Source organism: Aptenodytes forsteri, unplaced genomic scaffold (assembly GCF_000699145.1).
Source record: "Aptenodytes forsteri isolate BGI_AS27 unplaced genomic scaffold, ASM69914v1 Scaffold286, whole genome shotgun sequence".
Lineage (NCBI taxonomy): Eukaryota > Metazoa > Chordata > Aves > Sphenisciformes > Spheniscidae > Aptenodytes > Aptenodytes forsteri.
This window is the reverse complement of record NW_008794491.1, coordinates 516,737-541,189: the sequence shown is the minus strand read 5'-3', so window position 1 is coordinate 541,189 and position 24,453 is coordinate 516,737. Positions and strand designations below refer to the sequence as shown.

Sequence of the window (24,453 nt, the reverse complement as noted above, 5' to 3'; positions counted from 1 at the left end):
TTGACATTTATTTCTACTCAGATTTGAAGCAGGGAGATGGTTTATATGCTCAGACTGAATTATCAGAAATGTCAAGAAGGTCAAGTTTATCGGTGACAATTGCACAAGAGCATGTCCCCTGTTAGAATGTGAGCCTTCCAGAAAGGGCTTGCCGAGCAGGATGGGAGGTCTGGTCCTTGTTATGTATCACTGAGACAGCTGGAGAAGGAAGGTGCATGCTGACCTTCCTGATTTGGTATGGAAGTAAGTGATCTGGAGGGAAGTGTGTTTGCTTCCCTGATCTTCCATGCTTCAGGTGATGATGAGGATCTTGACAGCCCAGTCTAGCCCTGACTGTTGAGTGGACGGCTGTTAGTGCTTCCTCTTGGCTGTCTGGGCAACTCCTCTCTGGGCACCAGGAGAAGTGGACTCTTTGTGAGTGAACTGTTGGCACTCAGTCTTGACCAGTGCTGAAGTGCATGCATCTCTATTGCAAGCAGTGATTACCTCTAAGTCATGACTGCACCCCCCACATCCCATCCCCAGCTCCATTTTAGAAAACCGTGTTGTGTCTGTCATTAGCCTGTTGTGTTTCCAGCTGCTCTGATAAAGAGAAGGAGCCACAAATTACAACTGTCTAATTCAGTGCTTCTAGGTAGGGCTGCCTAAACTTGAAACCTGTGGTGCTGTTAAGTGGTCAATTCAGGTGGAGGCCTGCTTGAAAGGCAAGTTAGAGCAAGTAGGAAACAACTGCCCAGGCTGTTAAAAGATTTACTGCTGCTTATATCTGTAACCTTGATTTCATTCCTTGCGTGTCACAGCTCTGGGATTTGGCATGATTGAAAAGCCAGTCAGACGAGCCTGTTTCCACTTAGCACACAGGAGCTGGCCGTTTTTGTTCTCAGGGAATGAAGGTGTCTCAGGGAGCTCCATGGAGCCATTGGTTGTTCTCCTTTTACACCACCCCAGGCCATGCTGTGAGCTCTGCACAGCTGCCTGCAGTGAACCATTCGCCAGTACCAGACTGTTCCTTTCTGCCTGCAGAGGCAAGTCTGTAGCACTGATTCAACTCATTTACTACTTTGCTTTCGCTAGTCATTTTCAAAGAGCAAGGAAATGAAATCACAAAAGCTGCTGCCCTTCTTCCAAGTTCCTGCTGATAGCTGTGTCTTCTTCTATCACTGTTCATTTTCCATAGCAAGTATACATTTTCATATTTATATCCTAGAGATCAGAGCAGCTACATGCTGACTTTTCAGCATGTAATATTATAATATTACTATAATACTACCGTGTCCACACAAATTGGGGTGTCTTCTCTAAGCGTGCACTATGCCTATAACAGATAGAGGTGGGAAAGTAGGGTAAAGCTTGGAGAAAAATCTGTTCCCAGAAGTCAGTAGCGGCTAATAGATATCACCTGTACTAAGAAAAAAGAGGGAAATTGTGAAGGTAGTGTTATTATTATGCATTTTGAGAATAATAAAAGAAAATACAAACATTGCAAATGTTTGATAAAATTTTTTGTTGCTTCATTTTCTTTTTTTTTTGTACTGGAAACACGATACAAATGAATACAGAACTGTTAGCTGAAAGAGAAAGGAGATGTCTTTTACAAAAACATGCTTTTTCCAGAAGTCTGTCAGACATTTAAACAAAATGGAAAAACACAACAGGGGTTAATAGAGAAAATCTTTTCCCTTCTTAATTGTTTTTGTTTTGTTTTGTTTTGTTTTGTTTTTTTTAACTTTAATACTTGCACAACGAAATGCTTCTTCCCCATAAACTCAGGTATAAACTCAGGTAGACAAATATGATTTTTCCAGTGAGAAAGTAAGGGGAGGAAAAAAATCCTTTTCCGCAATGGCAACTGGGAAATGGTCCTTATGTATGTCATGAAAAAACAGAAAAGAATCCTTACCCTTAAAAAATGTTGTAGGTAATCCCTAAAGTTTTCCCTAAAGCATCATTTAAACTGGATTCTGAAAAACTTTCCCATAGCTTTGGAGAATCTTAGGAACCTTCTCAGCAATTAAAATGTTTCCATTCCATTCACTTCAATGGTACTGAGTCACAGATACTGTAAAAAAGAAGATATCTAAGTTTTGCCCATTCCTACTGATCATTCCACTTAAAGGTTATCATTTATTCTTGAGCTTTTGTTATGCCTTCTCCAAATGTTTTTGTGTTAGACACATGGAATCCCTGGGCTTTGAACTTCAGAAAACTTACAGGAAGTGGAGGGGTTAGAGAGAACGGAGACCCAAGGGTAAGAACTTAGTGCAGTTCAATGAATGCAAGTGGGTGGGAAGTGAGAATTTCTGAAGAAGACAGCAAGAGCTTACCTCTTTCAACAGTTTCTCCAAGTCATGAATTCATCTGTGGCATTGCCATTATAATTATAATGTCGCAGATAAATGTGGAGTGTTTGAAGGATGAAGATTAATTGTAGGGGATGTAGGAGGCAGAATGTGGGGAAGTGCCTATGTTTGTCTATTTATTCCTTGGGAGAAGAAATGAAGAATGCTATTTGTTTTAAACATATTTTAAACATATATCAGACCCCCTAGTTATTGCACTGTCATTGCCTGTAAAAATGTGTGCAATTCCACAGCTCTGTTAAAATACAAAAAGGAATGTCCTTGCATATGTGCCCTGGGAGGTTATTAAGATTTCCTGTTTCTGCAGGGATGGGAATAAAATGATCAACTCTACCCGAGACTAATGCAGTCCCAATCTGAAGTAGTCTTTTTGCAGTGATAATGACAAACTCCTTTTGTGAGCTTGTTTTTAGAGGGTTTTTTTGATAAGCAAGAGTCTTTCCCATTGAATATTCTTACCAATGATTAAAACACGAGAGTCAATTAGGACTGTACTTTCCATAACAAAACATTTCAGCTGTGTGGCTGAAAGCCTTCAGACAGAAAGGATAAATGCTTAGCAGTCTCTAAACCAGTGATCCCAGCATTTCAGAAAGGATGATTAATCACATCTGAAGTTATAGTAGTGGGTGAAAGACTTACATGCTTTGAAGAGTTCCTAGGACAGTTATGGGTGAGTCTGCTGCCCAGGCTTTCAGAGGTGCTTGTTCCCTACAAAGAAGCTGATGAGAATCCTGGTTATGCAGCATTAGACCGGGCAACTTCTTTATCATTATAATAATTCTGGTTTTTTTGTTTCTACTCTTGCCCATAGGATCAGGCAGCTAAAGATAAAGCCATGCAGAGTATGGCTACAATGTCATCTGCCCAGATTATCTCTGCAACTGCCTTCCATAGTAAAATGGCCTTGCCTGGTCTCCCACGACCAGCCTACCCTGCTGTTTCTGGGGTGAGTGAATCAGTGTCTTGGAGGAGTTGGGCTGAAGGCACTTGAGTATTTGAAAGGGTGTTGGGACCTGCTCAGGAAAATGCTGAGAACAACAGAAAGAATGGACCAAAAGGCATTGTCTTTGTAGAGCAAATCTGTCACATGGCTTCAACGGTTTGGGTCTGATTCTTTGCTCACACTGATGTAAATAGAGTTTCACTATATGCTTTTTTAAAAATTATGCAAGTGAGAGAACAATCAGGTCCTTTGGGTTTTCAGCTGCCTGAAATATTTTTAGGTGTCTGTATCACTTTCTTAGTCCAGGATCTTGTTGGATTAAAACCATTTGGGCCATCCTGACCCTTTCTCAAGCTTGTCATTCCCAAGCTTACCCTGAGAGCTTAGATCACAAATTGATGGCCCTTATATAAAATCCTTAATAGAGGAGGCCTGGCAGCATCGCCTAACGTTTGAGTTGGGCCTAGTGAGCTTTTGCTGAGCACTGATTTCTGCCAAAATACTCCCATGGAGCTCACCTGGGGAAAATGGTCTCTCCAAGAGAGTGAGCATCATTAAGCTTTGGAGACAGAGGCACAAGGTGCATACATAGTATTTTACATTAAAAACCACTATTGAGTCAGTTGCTTGCATGTCACCAGTATTAGTGTGAAGAAAGAAAATGAAGACCAGTCAGCACCTCCACAAGGATGAAACCAGGAAGGTAGAAAGAAGAGATATAGCTCAGTCACATCTTTAAAAGTCTGTGAGCTTGCAGTTTCTTTCCTCAGAAAGGAGCAAGCCTTGCTTTTCATCTCTGTCCTAAGAGTTGTGACTTTTGCCTATATGTTGTTCTCTTGCAGTTTTGGCAAGGAGCTTTGCCTGGCCAAGCTGGATCTTCCCAAGAGTGAGTATTCCTTCATGTGAGCATCCAAAGCAGGTGCTCCTGCTGCTTCCTCTATGCTGCCTAAGGAACACCATTAGCTATTACAGGATTTATAAAACGCTAAGATAATGTAGTCTTTGCTCTCAGACAGATTCCCTGATCATGGATCTGAGACTTAAGGCCTGTGGTTGAAGACAAACTGAGAGCCATGAGAGAATCTTAAATAGATAAAACCCTAGGTCTTCATATGGTACCTTCAACATGAATTACACCCCTTTAATGTGTCCCATGACTCAAGCAGCCTAATATGGGTTATTTTAGGGAGCTGCTGAATCTAGCAGCCTGATAGAGGTGAGGCTGCTGCAGCTCCATGCTCCCAAGTTCAAGCAGTAGTGAGGCTGAGCATGTATTCCCGGTAGGTGCACACACAAATACGCATATACATTGCACATACACACATACACACACGGCTGGCCACACAGAACAGCACAGACAGACAATGCTCAGCACTCACACAAATACAAACAGCGCCAACAGCCTCATCCTGTACCCCTCTCCGGCTGATGAGGGTGAAGGTGTGTTAGTGAGAAATACACATGCACTGTGGATCCATCCAGTAGCTGCCCTGGGATCCCTTGTCTCCCTGTGTGCTGGCACCCAGGCAGGTGAGCCCCCGAGGCCACAGCCCCACTCCAGTTGCTGGTGCAGGCCTCTCACACACACACACACACACAAACACACATGCATGTGCACAAACACACACACTGTGAATGTCTTCAGTAACTGGGCTTAGATACACAGTCCACCCAGTAGCTGGATATTCACTTTCCCCAGTTTGTCTCCCACAGAGATAAACACAGACACACAAACTCATCTTTCAGTAGACCTCCAGACTCCACAATCTCTCTGTCATTTGGCCTGAACCTCTTGGTTCCTCTGAAAGCATCTTCACCCCTGGAGACACACACAGCTGGCTCCCAAACCATCTACTTGCTGGCTAGTGTGGCTTGATAATTGCTAGTGATCACACCCTCACTGGCTGCTGGCACTCCAGAAACACACACACATATGCGTGCATACACACACACACACACACACACAGAGAGAGAGAGAACTGAGAGCTCCTCATGCGGGAAAACAATTTGAAACAATTTAGTGAGAAGATAGAACAGACTGCACTGACAAGGTGCAGGGCATGGACAGACTAACTGTACTGACCTTCTTACATGCGACTGGCACCTTTTATTGCCATATTCTCCCTAAACATCCCCATAATAAATCTTGTGCAATCCCAAAATGCTCTTCCCTTGCATTCCATAACGTGTGCCATACCATCTAGGCAGTAACCCCCTCAGTTTGTAAGGTGACTGGTTTGTAAGCCTATCCAGCTGGCTCACTGGATTGGTTTCACACCTGGGCAATGGGGCTGATGGCTCTCCTGTGACAGCCCTGGCAGGGGCTCTGTTTCTCTGACTGGGTTACTGGGGCTCCCCTGCCCCAGCGTGGAGATGAGCCTTTGATGGGCTGGTCCTTCACCAGTGATGGCCCTGGGTGTAGTTGTGTCAGAGTATTATTCAGGTTGCTCCACCTGCCATTGTTCCTCTGTGCTCCTTTGTTTGTATGGGGACACACTTTTTATCACATAACCTAACAGGACCAATTTAAGCCAACTTAAGGACAAGCGACTGGAAGGGAGTATGTTCTTCATGCAAGCCATGTGTTCCTGCTCTCTTGTGGTGCTATTGCTAGTATTTGTGGAGCAGATCAGGGAACAGATGCTATTAAAATACCTTGTGGGGAAAAATGGCTAGTAAAGCAATGGAAGCCATACTAGGAGAAATAAAAAGTAGATTCTGTGCCTTTACCTTGAAAGCAAACAAGGAAGCATCAATGTGAGAGGTTCTTTTAGAAGCTTGAAGTGACTGCTACCCCTGATGTCAGATGATGTCTCCAGATGCTGATTTTTCTTACAGTGGTGTTAAAATGGAGCTGAGCTGTCTTGAAAGCGAAGTTCAGCTGTGGGTGTTGAACATCTCTGAATCTGGGCCTAAAAGTCTGAGAGGCATCCAGCCCAGATGTATATCCACTTGCATAAATTTAAATCTATCTGTGGTTGAAAGAAAAGGATAAACGAATGGGCACCAGTGTATTAACAGGCTGATAAGGATCTCTGAATAACAAGTCTGCAGAGAGAGCCTGCTGAACACCTGCAGGGAAACCTTATTCAGTCCAGTCCTGGCCCCTTACTGTTTTTTGAGTCTTTCTCCATGACCCTCTCTTGCTCACACTGAAAGATAATTTCCCAAAGACACTTATGTTACTTTCTCCCTCAAGAGAAACACTTGATCTAATCTGTGCAAACAGTTGGTCAAGAGTCTTTTTTTGTTGTTTTGTTTTGGGTTTTTGTTAACCATCTCTCTTTGTGTACTTCTGTAGTGTGAAACCTTTTTCTCAACACCCTTATGCTGTACAGCCTCCGCTGCCATTACCAGGTAGGTAAGGAAATGTAGTCCCTTGCTTTGAAATTATATTCCAACTTCAAAAATAGCCAACACTTTCAAAAGTTTACAAATTAATTTTTTAAAAAATATTTTTACCTATTGAAATATTTAAGTGAGCCCCAAATTAATTATATAATTTCCCCTTATCACCAGTTCCCATCCTTTTACTGAGAGCTGAAGCTTTTTAATTTTGTTTTATTTTAAAAAACATTTTTTTCCTGTTTTAGGTTGGTTGTTTTGGGGTTTCTTTTTCTCCTGGCTCAGCAGAAAATAAAAGTTTACGTATCTCCACTGTTCTTCCACCATGCTGCATATACTAGAACACTGTTTTCCATCATAATATGATTGCCTTTCCAGTTTCTCATTAAGTGGAACAACAAATGTCTTTTCCTTCTCAGTTTCCCCATTTTGAGAGGTTAATGGTCATGTTAATGGTGATGCTTCATGATGATACTAAAGCAGTTTATTTCACTGCTCATTTAGGGCTCAATCTAGGTCCTCCTAAAGTTGCTGAACATGTTTTCTCTGGTGTCAAAAACAAGTAGATTGTCTTTTACATCATTACCAACCCTGACAGTGCTGTCTTAGCAGAGGGTAACTGACAAGCCATTTAGAGCACAGGTAGAGTGAGAACCTTGTGAATGATATTTTTGCATGATGACTGAAGTCATAAGAAAATGTAATTAGTCAGCTTTGACAACAGGTGCTCTACTGGAAAGCTATTACCAACTTTTCTCTTTCTAAATTTTGTCATATAAATCCTGTGTGCTTAGGGTTTGAGTCTCCTACTGGCCTCTCGCCTTCCCCATCAGCACCAGCTTGGCAAGGACGAAGGGTTGCTAGCTCCAAACTTTGGATGTTAGAATTCTCTGCATTCTTGGAACAACAACAAGATCAAGACACAGTAAGATACACACCTGACTTCCACCCCTCATTAATTTTTGGTCTTCGGGTAGCTCCTGTTCATCATGGATTTGTTATACTACTATATGTGTATGGAAATACTTGCTTCATTGCTCTACTGAGAATAGAAAGCCATCTTTGGGAAAAACAAGATACCCTTCTCCTGGAGGATAGAATTGCCTGTAGCAATATAGCCAGCTCTGTGCCATGTGCTTCTGGCCTCCCTTTCCAGGGTCATGGATGTTCACATACCAGAGCTCAAGGCACTGAGGTCATAAGACATTGGTACAGCCCCTGCTGGGCTATTCTAGCTATCCCGTTCAGCCTTGGAGGATAGACCCAGAATCAGATGATGGTAAGATCACATGAAGCCATGTATTTCTCTGGTGTGCTGGGAACTTAAATTTGGGGGCAATTGGGATGAATTTGCATCAATGTATTTCCATGGTGCCACCTATAAAATGGAAGTAGTAAGATTTGCCTGTCTCACTAAACCTTGTGATACTGCATCTTGAGACGTACACTGGTGATCGGCCAGTTACATTTCCTCTGTCTGAGATAGGAAAGTTCAGAAAAGCTTATACTATTTGGTTGGTACCTTGCTGTGGGGTTTCAGGCAGCTCTTCATAGGACAGGAGCACTGATGTTTGACTGAGTGACCTGTGACAGGTAACACTGTATCTCAGGTTATTTCAGACTATATAGCAGCATCATGAGGCAATGGTTTAGGAGTGAATATAGGAAAAAACCCAACAATAATGTTTCAGAAGAAGCAAGAAGCATGGATGTATTGATAGGAAAGAAATAACAGCACGAGCTGGTATTAGCAGAGATATTTCTGCTAATACTGCTTTTTTGGAAAGTGCTATCAAATCTTCAGTGACTTCCAGTAGTCTTCTGTGAAGAATCATGAATGTTCAGTATGTACTGAACGGTACTGAACGATTTCCTAATTCCATGTTTTTCCTCTTCTTGCAGTATAACAAACACCTGTTTGTGCACATTGGGCAGTCAAGCCCCAGCTACAATGACCCCTACCTCGAGGCAGTGGATATCCGGCAGATCTATGACAAGTTCCCCGAGAAAAAAGGGGGCCTGAAGGAGCTCTTTGAAAGGGGGCCAGCTAATGCCTTCTTCCTTGTCAAATTCTGGGTAAGGGAAGGACCCTTTGTAGGGTACCTATTTGCTATGAAGTTCTCACTTTAAAAGTGGTGGCCTTGCGAGCTGTTAGAAGACTGCCACCTCCCAAGAAATTTTCCCTGTGCAGGCAACTTAATACACTCATGACTGTCACTGAAGATCTTTCCTTGACTGCACAAGGCCCTCATTCTGGCCTGGAGCAAGATGTATCTTTCACAATGTCATCTGTAGAGTTGTTCTTGACTAGTGTCTGGAGATGGTATTTGCTAATGTTGACTCGGGCCCTTTAAAACTTTATTTATGTATAAGAGAAGAATTCAGAGGAAATTATTCTCTGCGTACTCTTATGTGTTCACTTCTCTCAGTGTTGAGTAACTTCTCAGTCAGAGGCAACATTTTTCCATCTCTTCTCCTACCTCATTAGCTGCATTTTGTGTTATCCAAGTACTAATAATTTACAGATGCATATTTACTGCAGGCACAAGGACAGACAAAAGATAAGAGAGACATATAATGAAATTGGATTATGCTGATAAAATATTACTGAAATGACTTCTGGTAAGTTGGCAGAAATCAGCCTGGCAAAAGCCTACTCACTCAATTTGGATTTTTGTGAGTTAGCTGAAATTTGCAAAAACTGTGCCATTGTGCTTCAGGGTACAAACAAAATAGTTTTGGTAATCGATATTATCATAGGTATTACAAGATTAAAAATAATAGCAGCTTGGGGCAGTTGCATGCTAGATGGCTGAGGGAATGTGTAATGGGATTTGGAGCCTTTCACCTTGAGTTTACCACTTATAATTCAACCCCAGGTCAGGAGTGAGATGATGAGAAATGAGCTTTCATTTCTCATACTCTTCATAGAAACTGGCACTAGAAAGCCTCTTAAGTGGTGCTTTCAGGAGAAGGAAGAGTTAACTTAAGTGCCTTGAGATACAACTTCCCAGCTGTCCCAAGCCTATCCTTTCCAGAACTAAGTTGGAGAATGTTGGCAGAGTTCAAGTGTCTGGTGCTTTGAGCGTTAGTTATTGGTGATTCTTGGAGACACGTAATTTTACTACCCACAGACTATGTGCTACTGAGCTGGGTCCCTCATGGGATTAGCCTCTGTCAGAGTACAACAAAGGCTGCTTGGGAAGGTTGAAACAAAAAGTAAAAGACCAGCCCTGTTCCGGGTGAAAGAGAAATACTTGGGAGAGACAGCAGCACCTTGCTGAGAAGGGTATCCTTTGACAAAATCTGGGTAGTGATTGCCCTGCTAAGAACTGTCTGGAAAAGGAAACAGAAGTCTGATGTGACAGAAGAAAGGAAAAAGAGTAAGAGGGGTTAGCTTCTAAGAAATGGTCTTCGGAAAAGTAGCAGATGCGACAGCTGCTTCCTGCTGTGGGGTAGGGATCCCAGGAAAGTCTTCATGTCGAGGTGAAGAGCACTGGCTCCTGTGTGGTATCACTCTGAAGTGCTTTGGAAGTTTCAGGAACCAAAAGGAAGAGCTTAGAGGGAGACGTTATGTAGAGAGAATAAAACACTCTGAATTCTTTGACTTAAGAGGAGAGAAATCATGATGAAATTGTGATCTAGTGCAACTGTGATTTTATTTATCAAAACTGTTAGTGTGCTTTTGTGCTTGCGAGGTTGGGTTTGGGGATTGTGTTTGTTTTTTAATAGCAGAAGGATAAATGTGGCCTACGCATCATGTCAGACCAACTTAAGTTAGGCTTTTGAAGTATTTATGTGGTGGGATGTCATTAAATTGGACTCTTTCTGGGCCCACATGAGGTGTCTGGTGCTCAGAGGGTATCAACTCACTGAAATTTGGCTTGCATAAAGAGATGTCACATAGGGTTTGAAACACTTTTACTCCAACTCATACATGATGCCCTGGGGCTCTGCATCTGTACATTTATGACGACAGTGATATTTCTGGGCTTGGTTTAATATTTTGACTTTCTGATTCTTTTTTTGGTACCCTTGCATTGTTGAATCCCATCCTGAGTTAACATCAGGTTTTATTGGTGGAAACACTACAGGCTGTCACTTACAAATAAGCTAAGTTTACAAGTCATTGATTGAATGGAAGCTGCTAAGGCTTTTAAGAAGTGATTCATTCAGTCTTCTTTGTTTCTCAGTGTAGACAGTAGTAGGGAGTGAAAACACCATTCCCGATGCCGTATTCTGGATGAGAAAGGATTGGGGCACTTTTATGAGTTGCGCTGTGTTTCACAGGAGTACTTGCATTAATCCTGTTGTAAGATTTCAGCTAGAATCTCTAAAGCAATATAACTAAAGCAGTTCAAAAAAACTTTTGCTCCTGAAAATTTGGACTTTTTTGAGGAAAACTCCAAACCTTTTTGTTGCAAAACTTTGTATTCAACATGCCTGAAATATTGTGGTAATGCAGTCATACTTAAACAAAGCATGTGAGCCATGCCTGTAATGCACCATGCTACACGTGTCATGGGACTTCCTGAGTTTGGTGTATTGCAATAGATGTGTCTAGTGCAACCCTCCCACCAATAAACACTCTTCACAGATAAGGCAATATGATTTAAAAAAACAGTTTAACAGAAGAAAACTACATTTCAGCTGAGATTTTTATACCCCTCTGCATTTTTGTACCTCTGTAACAGTATACGCTAGGGTGCTTGTCATTTTGCTGCCTGATTGCTCTGGACAGCTATATAAATATACTGTTGATGTCCAAAGACGTGTTGGATAAAGCAATTACTACACTGTTGAATTTATAGCATCATTTTAGGATAAAGGTATTATCCAAAAGCAAATTACCAGTAACCTTAAACTTGGTGAGTAGAGTTAAATACTTGAAGGGGTGTTTTGAGACATGAAGATATGATTGATTTTTCAAAGGTTCGGAATTGAAGTGGTGGTTGCAGGTGACAAAGACTTAAAAAATCAAGGCATTGAATAAGTTGGGCTTGTATATATGTAGTTTTAGTCTTGAAAAACCTGAGGCAGGAACCTGCCATTACTGCACTAAGCATTGAATATACCAGATGTTCTGTTGTGCACCAGAAGCCTAACTCTAAATACCGGGGTTGGGGTTTCTTGTCATCACTGATAGCACTTAGGATCTAGTGTGACTGAGAAAGAGATGTTCATGTTTGTTCAATGGTGCTTTAAATTATTTATACAATAGCTAAAAGTTGATTAGTTTGAAACATAAGCAGTGTTTGCAATTCTTCCTTGATTTTGGCATTGGGAGTTTGGTACAATGAACTAACTCTTGGACTTGGATTGGCAGGTTGTATATGACATCTGTGTGACATTTCTCTGTGCTCCAAGTGCATTCTAGCACACGACAATGAATGTGAGACATTAGCCTCCCGACACATGGGCAGTGGCAGCTCTGCTCTTTTCCAGTGTAATATTATCTCTACCACCTGTTACTTGGTTCTCCCCATGAACTCCTCCTATATGCATCGTTATTAATAGGCTGGGGAAGAGGCGTTTTCAGGGCTTTGCACATTAGTAGAATGGTGCCTTGCATCTTAAAGCTTTCAGAAGTTGTGAGACTCTGGGTGGAAGATAGAAGGAAAATGACAAAGCAGGAATTCAGGACAGGCAGTACTTTGTCCAGAGCAGCCATCTGCAGAGGGGTGGATCCGGGGAATTGCTTGGGAGACCTTTCCTGGCAATGATGAATATATGTAGTAATTTCTTCTCCTCAGTGATAAGCAAGCTGGACCAGTCAAATCACTGAGTATTTTCTTTCCAGTAAATGAATTATACTTTTGTGGAAGGGGCTGAAGGGGTGGGCTGGCGACTGCTGTCCTGCACTTGGCTTCTCTCCTGTACCAAGCAAATCCAGTCAAAACAGCAGCAGTGCAAATTCCCCTCGGCACCCTGCCCTGCCCACTGTATGCCTTCAATCCTGACCTGGCAGAAACTGCCTGGAGAGCAAGGAGATGGTAATTTGGTCTCCATGTCCATTCTGTCCTTGGCACTTCTTCTGAGGCAGCAAACAAGACAGTAGCTAGCAACAGTAGCTATGATCTTTGCACATTTTTTCTGAGAATGGATCTGACAGCCCATTAATTTCACCTGCAGTCACCAGCACCACCTCCTACCAGTTACTACCTCATGTAAAGGGACTCTGTCAAAGGCACTTCTTTCACCAAAGTTATTCCCCAAGTGTTCAACAGTATAGAGATTGCTGGCAGCAAAAAGCAGGTTGAAAGACTGAATTGCTGAGGGAATCTGTCTGCTGGGTGTCAATATAACACAATCCTGGGGGGCTAGCTAAGTCGCAGCTACCTGTACTGTTGGCAAGGTCTTCTACTATCTTCAGCTAGCTCAGAAACTCTCCCCTTTCCCCTTTCTTGGGAGTTGAAGCTGCAGTGGCACAAGTTTCGGACTGTTCTTAAAGAATTGTTCAGCACATGCCTTTCCATTGACCACATGGGACCTGTGTGCAAGATACCGGCAAGCTATGGTTTCTGACGGCATGTAATGCCATTTGGAGTCTTGTCCAATCATTGCTTTTCAAAGCTTCAGATAAACTGAAGACTGATTCTCAAAGGTCACAATTCCCTCTGTAAGGAGTTTCAGAGAAATTTTGATTCACAGCCTCGTCCTAGTGGGAATGAGGCCTTTATCGGTAATCAGTCGTGAAACTCACTCCCACCAAAGATCAGAAAAAAATCTTGGCTTAGTATATGGTTAGGACAGTGCACAATGCCAACTTTTCTGTAAGTGTTTCTTTCTTGGGGTTGCAGAAGTTGAGTGATACACTCAAGCTCATCAGAGCCGTTTTCAGCAGAGCTGCTAAGAGACTCAGACCACCAATATGATTTAAAAAAAACAAACCAAAACAAAAAAAGTAATACTAGCTTGTTGAGGGTTACTATGCCCTTCCCCGAACAAATCACTTCTCTTCCATCTAGAAATCTTGTCTTGTAGGTATTAGAAAATTCTGCTTACTTCTCTGGAAAGGAGGAAATCTCAGATGTTTCCCCCAAAACAGGCAGATCAGCTCTCTTGCATGAAATATGTAGATCTCTGAGATGTGCTAGGTCACAGATACCTCAGTGATTGTAGTTTCAGTATGTTTGGAAGTCATCAGGCAAGCTATGGACAAGTATGTCGTCTGTGCTGAGCTTGCACAGTAAGTTGAATGCATCCCAGACATCAGATTGCTGTTATGCTAGAGTGTGCACAGCCTTTTGCATCTAAAAGTTCTTGGACAGAAAGCCAGAACTCTGTCTTTATCAGGTAAAGTAGTATGGTCCAGTTGGTGGCCCATGACTCAGATTTAGCTTGTAATATGCCTCATCTATTTGGTCTTCTACCTTTGCCCTTGAAGAGACAGAGAACAGCTGTTTGAGTGCTGGACGCCACCCAACCAGCTGAATGCTGCTGCCGCCCCTGCTGCAGTCCCACCCTGTTGCTAGCAATGGCTAGTAGGAGCCTGGGGGGCAAGGCAACTCAGCCCATTGGCTATGGACTTTCCTAAATCCTGACTATGTCTCCTTTGGCTGCCTAGGCTGGGGTAAGGAACGTATTCAAGAATTATATCTCACCTGTTGTTGGACATACTAGTGCATTTGCCAGTGAGGAGCTGAGGCACCTAGGTTCTAGTCTCCAAGTCTGAATCACATTCAGTTATGTTTTCAACAAGTCCATGCATTCCCAGACTATAAAGTGAAGATTAGCCTTCCTACTTGATGAAGTGCTGGGAAGATTAATTTCCCTTAAGTCATAGTCACTATTATTCCCTTGCATCTTTGAGGGGTGGAATGTACTGGACAGAGTAAAGCAGACCTTTCTCTGCTCACCTTGGGTGCTCACCCCAGGATTGGGTGTGCTTTGACACAAGGTTTCCTTTAGAGAAAGAAACTCTGAAAGTGAAGAGAAAGGAAGAATGCTTTCCCCAAAGTAGCAATGTGGTTTCTAGTCCTGATGCTCCATTCTAGTCCTGCAGCTCCATTCTCCTGCAAACATGAACTGGAGCCCTCAGCTAGCTGCTACTGTCATTCCCTGGAGTTGCTGAAATGGGACACAGCTCTTGTTGACTGACCACCCTAAGACATGTCTGACAGTCTTAGCCCATAATATGGGATGTGCTTTAGAATAAAAGGTGCAGTGTAAACGTCAGGGAGTTCCAACATGACCCCATTGCTTCACTGCAACAGGGCTTCCAGGAACTGATAGTACATAATGCTATGTACTGCTTAATTCAAAGAGTATTACCATAATTTTGCCTACTGCCAAATAGTTTAATGTTGATTATTAGATGTTAACTAGCTGTGAAATTCTACAGTCTGGTCTTTTGATGGGAGACTTGCCAAAGTGTGGAGGCACCTAGAGTGGCTTCTTAGGGCTAGCAAAGCTTTTCTCATCAAGTGGAAATAGCACCTTTCTGCTTTGCCTCATATTGACTGCACTTATTTTTTGATTTGCCATTAAGAGTCTAGGGGAATGTAACCTTAACTTTACTAGTGAGACCCTGAAAATGTTTGTCTGGTACTGCAGTGAGGGCCTCCGCTATGTTTATGTAGCAGTGGTCCGACCAAGCTTCTATAGCCTTGACCCTTTGTTCTTTTGACTCAGTAGGACAATTTCTTTGGAAAAGCGGAATTGGGTCCATACATTGTGTTTATCATCACCCCCAAGGGAAATAGCTGAACAATATTGTGAAGGACTCCTAGTCTAGTTCCTCTTTGGAGAAGGGAAGGAATTAATCTTTATTCAGACAGCTGGAGTATGGGTCAAATAAACAATACAGTTAGCTGCATTGACATGTAAATGAGTATTACAGTAACTCAATAAAAACCTAAACCAGAATAGAGTAGCATTGTTACTCTCTAATACATGTACATTTGTGCTGCCAACGAAGTAGCTGCATAACTATAGTGGGGAAAACTTGATAGCAAGGACTTCAGCATGACCGTAATAATTCACTTGGCAACCTGAATTATGATTAAGTCTGTAATGCCTGTGCCTTATTCCTATTAATACCTGTGCTACCAGGTTAAAGCTAGCCTGGATTTGCCCACATACACTACTCCAGTGTAGACAAACCATTGGAGCGTAACACTGCATTACAGTTGTTTAGGTGGTCGTGACAATGTAAAAGCTTCCAATCTTCCTCCAGCTGTTGTTTCCAAGTCTTGTGCAAAAGTTATCACTACCTCAGTGGTGCAAATGTGAATGATGTAAAGTGATTTTTAAAAAAGTTTTAAATCCAAATTGGTTTACTAATATATTTTAACACGTGTGCCCAAATCTGTTTTCAGCTCAGTGAGGAGGCAGAAATCTATGGGGGCAAAAAGGAGTAAGTTGTTAGGAGAAGTCAGGAACCTATTCAGCTGGATAAATTGTTTTGTGAAGCTATCTTCTGAGGAGAAGCAAACATGAGAATAAAATAATTGCCAGCTTTGTATGACCCTCTCCTGATAAATCAGAGGATGCTCTTGAATATATAGTATGCAGGAGATGACAAATTTAGGAAAACATAAAGGGATGAGTGCACAGCTGGTGTAAACTGGTATGAATGTATTATGCATGTAGGGCCAAGCATATTCACACGGGTTGAAGATCTATCACTACTTCAGAGGGAGGGATTCTACTTAAAAGGGGGACACACAGAGAAGGCAAGCCATTCTGACAAATGGACTTTCCTTCATCCATAATCTGTGGTGAAGATGGTACAATTGTTAAGGATTTTTGTAGAAAATGTCAGAAACAACACAGTCATTTTGAAGAGTGATTTGTGATCATGTATTTAAATACTGTGCTGTTATGCTCTCCATTGAGAGCAGAGTGAAAGCTGTGTGTCCATCCCTAATGCTGCCAGTGTTGATGCGAACATTGGAGCATTCTGTCATCTTGCCTGCACTGAATCTTTGCCCCACTAGAATTATCTGAATGCTACAACTGCTAGTCTAGGAGATACCCCAGGAGATGCATTGCCCACTGTACTTCATGAAAAAACCTATCCTAAATCTGTCTTTCACTTGCTTCTGAGTTTGTACTTTAAAAAAAAAAGTCATGGTAATTGGATTTTATTTGTTTGTTTGCTTGGATCTTCTCTGGCATCATTTATCTAATGCAGATGGTAATTTTCCTCTAGGTGGAAATATGTGTGCACAATGGCACAGTGGCAGCAATGCTCCAGTGTTGTGCTAAGTGGAAAATGGAACTGGATTTTCTGAAATAAATGGGGAGATGGTTTATTTTATTTCCTTTACCACCTCCTCCTTCACACACCTGAAGTGGCAAGTTAACAGCCATAGGAATTCGATTGAATGGAAATACTGCACATTATTACATGGCTGCTTTTCCTGCTAGTGCTTTTGGCATCACTGTTGGCAAAATGATGAATTCTTCTGTGACAATAACTCTGTGTGATGGGAGCTGCTGGTGAGTGTTGTGGTACAGATATGGCCCAGCCCGACTGTCTAGGGGCAAAACTTTTAACTTGAAAGGAATGACAACAAAGTGTGGCTTCTAGTAGGTTACTAGTTACTGCTGTAGTTACTCAAACCCAGCATTCACTAGAAGAAACAGTCCTGCCTTCTGCTTTCCCTATTGCTGCCCATCCTCCCAACACATGTTCTTTGTCTGAATGCACACAAGTGCTTCTGAATCAGGTCAGGGAACTGATCCCACTGAGAACTAGCTGAGCAATTCCTCAGTGAGTCTCGTAATACAGCTACAGAAGCATTTGTGTTAGTACAGGAGGAATGGGGAGGCACAAACTGCTCTGGGACAGTGAGACTGCTCTCTCTTGGTGTCGGGACCAGCCTGGTGTTATCAAACTACAACTTTGAGGTGCAGTTTCCCAAGAGGCTCAAGCCAACCTGAGTATGTGTTGCTATCAAAACAGGCAGTCTTTGTGCCCTCAACTTTTGTCTGTGTTCTCACCTCTTCCAGCCCCTGCAGCTTTGTGAGGATCCAAATGAGCTTTCTTGTCTGACTGAAAACTAATCCACCAAAACCACAACAAAATTTTTTTTGGCTGGGATCATCTCTCTCATCTGGCTAACTACAGAGTCGTACAATTGCTAATGGTGGCACAGAGGTAGCAGCAAGCTTGTGTGGCTACAGATGGGGAGAAGGCTGGACTGGCACTTTCTAGATTGACTTAAACCTCTTGTGAAATTGCTACTTAAGAGAAATAAGCTAACAGTATTATCTTATGGCAGAGAAGAGACAGGTATTTTGTACGGCGAAGAAAAGGAGGATTCATTATTGAGGTGGTCCAGTTCCAAGGCTAGCGTTGCTTGTCCTAAGCGCTGCTCTAGATCTCGAATAAAAAACCTTCACTGACATCAGCTAAGAAAACCATGCTAGAATGCCATCTAATGCAGTCCTATTCACACTGTATCCACTGTAGCAGGAATACACTTCCTTCAGTTTCCTGTTTCCCTCAGATCAGCAGGAAGAATAGAATAGTCTGAAGTAGCCTATGGGAACTGATCATTGCTTTTCTGCTGATGTAAGCTAGCACCTGGGCTTGTGGAGTACAGAGCAGCTCTACCGTTTTAGTTTTGAAAGGGAGGAAGCTGAGCTGGGCATTCCCACACACCCTTTGTGTTTTCAGAGCTTAAGGGAACTGCCTCTTCTTTTCATAAGTGTGGTTTGAATGACCCCTGGTGGAAGCTTCAGACAACCAGGATTTTTAGGAGTTGGGTCCCAACATGAGGCTTCAGTTGGCCAACCTTAGGCACCCACATTTGAAAACTGTGGCTGCTAATGGAGATGGGTTTGTATTCAGGTGGAACTGGGCTGGATCTGTCAGCAACCTACATTCCTTATGTTGCATCCTGTCTACTTACATTCTTCATATCATAGTACCTGAGCCTAATGTGTGTGTGTGTACTCACCCATTCCTTCTCTCTGCTCTGTCTCATTCCTCTTACCTGCATATCCAGGGTGGAAAAGCTTTATTACAGTTGCTGTACTCTTATTTTTCCTCCTTAGTGAGGCAGACCAGTCTAGCCTGTCTGTTGCATTGCTCTGTCTCTACAGTGCCCTCCTGTCTGCTCTCCACATGCTTTGTGAGTACCTCCATGCTGTCTTGGCACTGTTCAGTTATGGTAAATATCAGCTAAGGCAAGGGTCTGTGTCATATGTTTTTAATGTTAAGAGGATATTCCACCAGACTTCCCCAATGTGTATGCACATCCCCATCACCATTTTCTGAAGCGGGAACTGGATTTTAGTGCATACTCTTCAGATTTCCCCTGCTTGCTTGATGCACATTGATCTGCTTAAGGAGCTTTGGACACTCCAATACCTTACAATCTTGGCTACGCAAGACCCCTTTAGGTAATGGTGAAAAAACACCACAACCATCTATTGATAACCATCTATTTTTCTTGCCTTTTTTTTTTGGCAGGCTGATTTGAACACCAATATTGAAGATGAATCCAGATCCTTCTATGGCGTTTCCAGCCAATATGAGAGCCCAGAAAACATGGTCATTACCTGTTCCACCAAAGTGTGTTCCTTTGGAAAGCAGGTGGTGGAGAAAGTGGAGGTAGGGAGCAGACACGTGGGTGCAAGGTTCTCTCTGGCTGCTGTTCTGTCACTTCAAGTATTTGCATCCTGCATATATCTCAAGGCAAAATATATCCCATGCTTGTTGTCAGGAAGATGAATGCCATAGATTATCATTTCTGAGACATGCAGGTGTAAGATTGCTCCAGCCTGCAACATGGCCTTGTCTCAGGACTTCATCAAAGGTCTGGTAGTGTTTGCTATTTTTTCCTTAAATCTCAGTTTCTGAAGACGTGAATATGTAAGACTCTCAGCTCTCGTGATTCTCTGGGTTTTTTGGGGAGCAAAGAAAAGCTAGGAAACCTGGACCCTTGTTTTGTAGTCCAGAAAGGTGAAAAAAATAGGCAACACCTCACTCTCATCAGTGTTTTTAAACAGATAATTTATAGACTATAGCCATTAATTAATAGACTGTAATAATTTACAGACTATAGTCTTATGATTTTGTGAGGCTTATCTTAGTGTTTGTACACTTCAGCTTGAGCAACAGTGGAGCTGCGTAATTATGCATATATCTGGCACTGAAGAAATTCTTTCTGATGCCCCATTCAGCTGCTAAGAGAGCTGCTCTGACCTGCTTCTTGCTGCCGTCTTTCTCAAGGAGCCTTTAGATGCAGGAGGAGCAGCTGTGTGCAGAACACCAGGTGTTTCCGTGTCAGCAGTCAGTTCAAGCTACATCCTTCCCTAAGACCCGTCTCCAATCATATGATAGACATGCCTGAAGTCTGGTTATGTATTTGCATGATGGGATAGATAGGCCAAAGGAAGGTGTCATGGTACACAGGAAAGGAGACCAAGCTCTTGGGGTGAAAGGAGGTAATGGGCATTTAAGGGTCTGCTGTGAAACGGTAGAATCCAAGCTCAGCTTCTGGTCAAAGGAAGATGAAATACACAGGAGCTAAGATGCGAATGTGAACAAAAAAAAAAATCCCTCTGTGTAACATCGGCCAGACCCTCACCTAAGGGGGAGCAGAGATGTTCTATGTTCTCTTTCACAGGTACCAGAAGGCTTTAGTCCTTTCCAGCTGTGAAGCATCCTGAGCATACGATTACCATCTTTACTAGGAGCTTCCTGGTTTTGCTAAAGCAGTAGTTTTTAACTTTTTCAGTTTACCCATGCCTAATATTTTTCCACTAAAGATGCAGACTATAGTATAGCTGACAATTGGTCTGCTCCTCTTAGTTACCTTTCACAGCTCCTTGGCAGTTTGCTGCTCGTAAACTGGAACCCGCTGTTCTAAAGACAAAAGAAACCAATCCGAAGAAATTAGAGGGCTCAAGGAGACTGACCTTGGTGCGAAGTACTGTAGAGGAATGATTAATCAGCTCATTACTGTTAATAAAATGACTCGAAAATGCCATTGTAATTTTTCTGAGTCTCTTTATGTGATTAATGCTACTAATGTGACATTAGCCCCATATGCCCCTTTTGTGTTTTACATTGCAGACAGAGTATGCACGCTATGAAAATGGACACTATTCCTATCGCATTCACCGTTCCCCTCTCTGCGAATACATGATAAACTTCATTCATAAACTCAAGCACCTTCCTGAGAAGTATATGATGAACAGTGTGCTGGAGAACTTTACTATCTTACAGGTGGGACTTTCAACTGTTTTCGTTGGAGCTTGGAAACATGTAAGCCCCATGCAGGAGTTCACTGTTGTGAGTCAAAGCAGATTTCCTTTTACAGCTCAGCATCTAATTGAACTTAGTATCTCTCACACGTATTGCACCTCAAGACCATTTATGGAGCTCTAGAGATAGTAACTCATGCAGAGAAGCAGCAGAAGAATTTGAGAAACCTGAGTAAGAGAGAAAAAGAAAGATAAAGGGAGAACTCATGAGGCAGAGAGATAATGGAAGGAGAAAGATGCAAAAGTCAATGAAGGAAATGCTCATTCCACTTTTGGACGAATGTTGAGGTCCTTTCTGTGCCCTGGCCCTTTTTGCAAGATAAAAAAAAACAAGACCACTGTTAAGTGGCTATATAATTTTGTCATGGGAAGAGTTCTTCACTGACCAGGTAGGGGGAAAAAAAAATAAATTGTTTCCTCAGGACCATTCTGAACCTGGAAAGAATATAGAGGCACATAAAGGAAGGGGCATGTTGGGGGAAGCTCTGTGGCACCTTCGTGAACCACTGCAACCTCTAGGTAGGGCAGTACTAGAAGGCTACAGGAACTAGATTTGCACTAGTGTCTATGTTATACCAGGAGCCTTTCCAGGCTCGGATGCAGCCTAAATTTGGGAAGAGTGCAGAGACAGCTTAAAAGGTGGATTTTCCTAATGGACTGAGTTCTGTGCTCGCCTCTACAAGACGTGTCACAGATCTTCGCCCAGAGAACCTGAGGTTGGGTAAGTGGAAGAGATGCTAGAGGCTGTATGAAAGAATGGAAATCAAGTGGTCTTCATTCCATCCTCTGGAGATCTTGTGGGACTTCAGACAACTCATTTCACTGCTCTGTGGCTCAGGTACCTCAGCTATAAAACAAGGTTAATAATGTCCTCACATTATTAACCTCACACAAGGTTAATAATATACCTCACAGGGCATTAGGAGGTTTTACTCTTTCATGTTTGTACTAAGATCTTCAGCATCTGGAAGAAAAGAGGAGTATAAATGCAAAGAGTTTTTTTAGATGAGCAAAAGCATGAAGGGGGCAGGAACAGAGAGATGGAAGGCCTGTGTGCTGTAATCCATACTGAGGGACACTGTAACTGCTTTCTGCATGTTTCATTCCTCAGTCAGGCTAGTGCTTGCTATAAATTTTATAAATTTATAAACACTTTACAAAAGTTGTCATATAGTTATATTTCCTCTGGGGCTTTATGTTTTGAGTAAACTCATGTCCTTCCCTTACCTCCTGCCACAGAGAGGCCTCTCATGTGGGTGCTGGCACAGCCTTTTATATATTGCCTTGCAGTCCTGCTCCCTGAGCAGCAGGCTGAGCATTTTCCACCCCGCACTCCCCACTGGGGAGCTGAAAAATGGTGATGCTTAATGCAAGGTATGCTGCTAGTCCTCAGTCCCCACTACCAACTTCCGAGGCAAGTCTAATTATCTTTTTTCTAGACCCTTTCATGAGCTTAGATACCCCTAATCTCACAAGCATGATTTATCTTGCTTTGCACATTGCTCTGGATCTAGCCCTCCAAGACTTCAGAGCCCATTTTTCAGAAGAGGCTCTGGTGCCTTACCACACCTGAATGTGTACAACTCACAACAGCCTGCAGAAGAAAGGAGAAGGGTTAGTTCAGCTGCAAACCCAAACATGAAATAAGACAAGAAAACAGAATAGACCAAAGTCAGGCTGCTAAATTTAATAAGCAAGTTTGAAAACAGCTATTTTCTTTCTGTTTTCACAAGAACGGTTGGGCTTTGGTACAGTTCAAGCCTCCAGCTGGTACGTTTTTCTTCTCCACTTGAGTTGGTGCTACTGCTGATAAAAATGTATCATCTCCTCCAGCAGGAGAGAACTGCTTGAAGCTTTAGCTATGGCACAAACTCAGATGACAAGAATGTGTAAAGTTGTGCAGTGACAGAGAGAGGGAAGCTGAGCTAGGAGCTCTGGGTGCAACATTTTGCTTGTCCCTGCCATGTAGTGTAGGCAGTGCATGCTTCTGAAACTGGGACAACACTGTTCCATCACCATGCTGCTGACACTGAGTCACATTGCAGAGAAGCTAAGGTTCCTGAGGGACCATAGAAAAAGAAACGGAAAAAGGGAGCTTCTGTAAGCATGTATGAGTGTAGCAGCTATCCTTCTCCTGAGATCTACAGTGTATGGAATGGGAGGTGTAACGGAGTCAAACCTATAAGTCTCCTGTAAAATGAGTTATACTTTATAATCCTCATGGTCTGTGTCTACCACTGACAAGCAGGAGCAGGTGGAGGGAAAGAACCGTTCGTGGCTGTGATATATCAACACATACGTGAGCAGGAGTGGATGTGCCACAGGAGGTGGCCTTTCTATACCCAACAAACAGAGCAAAAAGAGATTTTCTGTGGAACACCTTTTCTCTGCTGAAACCTGCAACACCAGGGGGTGGGGAGTAGAAGACCTAGTGGACCTGCTTCCACTTATGTGGTCACTGCTTGGTCACAGCTTTCTTTTCTCCACAGCAGACTCTGCTCACCTCCCTGTCTCTTCACTGCATTGTAGTCCTGATGGTGCGAAAGTGCTTTGCTTGGGTGTGTGGGCACATAAACTGGGGGTTGGGGTGGCCGAGCTGTGTATCATTCCTGTGCTTCTCTGTTCTTTGCCTATTACTGACTTTTTGCTCTATGTTAAATGTGTTGGAATATGTAAGCAGAGAAACAGCGGTTGCCATCTCAGCTTCTTCTCCTTTTCTGTCTAGGTTGTGACAAACAGGGACACACAGGAGACCTTGCTGTGCATAGCATATGTTTTTGAGGTGTCAACTAGTGACCACGGTGCCCAGCATCACATCTACCGGCTGGTGAAGGACTAGAGACTCTCTGCCCTGAGTCGTCCATGGGATGCATGTCTAAGAAAAAAGCCCGTGCTTGAACAACCCCTGCCCCCTCATACCAAACTGAAAAATAAACTGCAGATATTGTGTATTTTCAGAAAAGCACCTCTGAACTGTTTTGTGATTGACAGGGTCAAATAAGTTTGTATCTCCAGGTTTCTGCAAATGGGGAAAAGACTTGGAGTCAAAGAAACAGGCAAATAACTGCTTAAGGGTTTCACCATAAACAGCATCCTCTGGAATGTATTTCCCACAGAGCACACACAGGGTGTGATCATACACATAAAAGGAGTGGTATGCACCTGAGCATACAGGTACAGCAATGGCAGCAGCTTCCACAAGTTTGACCACATATGAACAGGTTGAAAATGTTCATGCTACATCTGGTCTGAGTGTGTGCACTCATATACATTCATTTGTAGGTCAACACATGCACAGACATGCTTACCATACATTTATATAGATGTCAGTTAGACAAGTGTGGGCACATGCATGTGTATAGAGATTGCATATATAACCTACATATCTGCCTGTCCAGCTGTCCACCTTAGCAGTCACAGGCTCCTTCAACCTTCCTCCTGTTAGAGGCTGGATACTGTTTCCCTCTCTTCTGTGCATGATAGTGAGAGAGCAACCTTTCTTTTGCCTTTTAAATGAAGTTATGCTTAGAAAATTGGGTATGTATGTTAAATCATGTGGTCTTGCCCAGCAGATTT

General features: G+C 42.6%; 1 protein-coding gene across 4 annotated transcripts in view; it reads left to right on the top strand.

The window, feature by feature from the left end:
- TEAD4 (TEA domain transcription factor 4) overlaps positions 1-23,841 on the top strand; it is a 61,440-nt gene extending 37,599 nt beyond the window's left edge. For all 4 annotated transcript variants that reach the window (XM_009290919.2, XM_009290921.2, XM_009290918.2 and 1 more), the window contains exons 6-13: positions 3,175-3,309; positions 4,149-4,192; positions 6,608-6,663; positions 7,446-7,576; positions 8,554-8,727; positions 19,079-19,219; positions 20,687-20,839; positions 23,603-23,841. In XM_009290919.2, coding sequence (XP_009289194.1) covers positions 3,175-3,309; positions 4,149-4,192; positions 6,608-6,663; positions 7,446-7,576; positions 8,554-8,727; positions 19,079-19,219; positions 20,687-20,839; positions 23,603-23,716 — 948 coding nt within the window. In that variant the 3' untranslated portion in view covers positions 23,717-23,841. The remainder of the gene's footprint in view (positions 1-3,174; positions 3,310-4,148; positions 4,193-6,607; positions 6,664-7,445; positions 7,577-8,553; positions 8,728-19,078; positions 19,220-20,686; positions 20,840-23,602) is intronic.
- Positions 23,842-24,453: the final 612 nt, after the last annotated feature.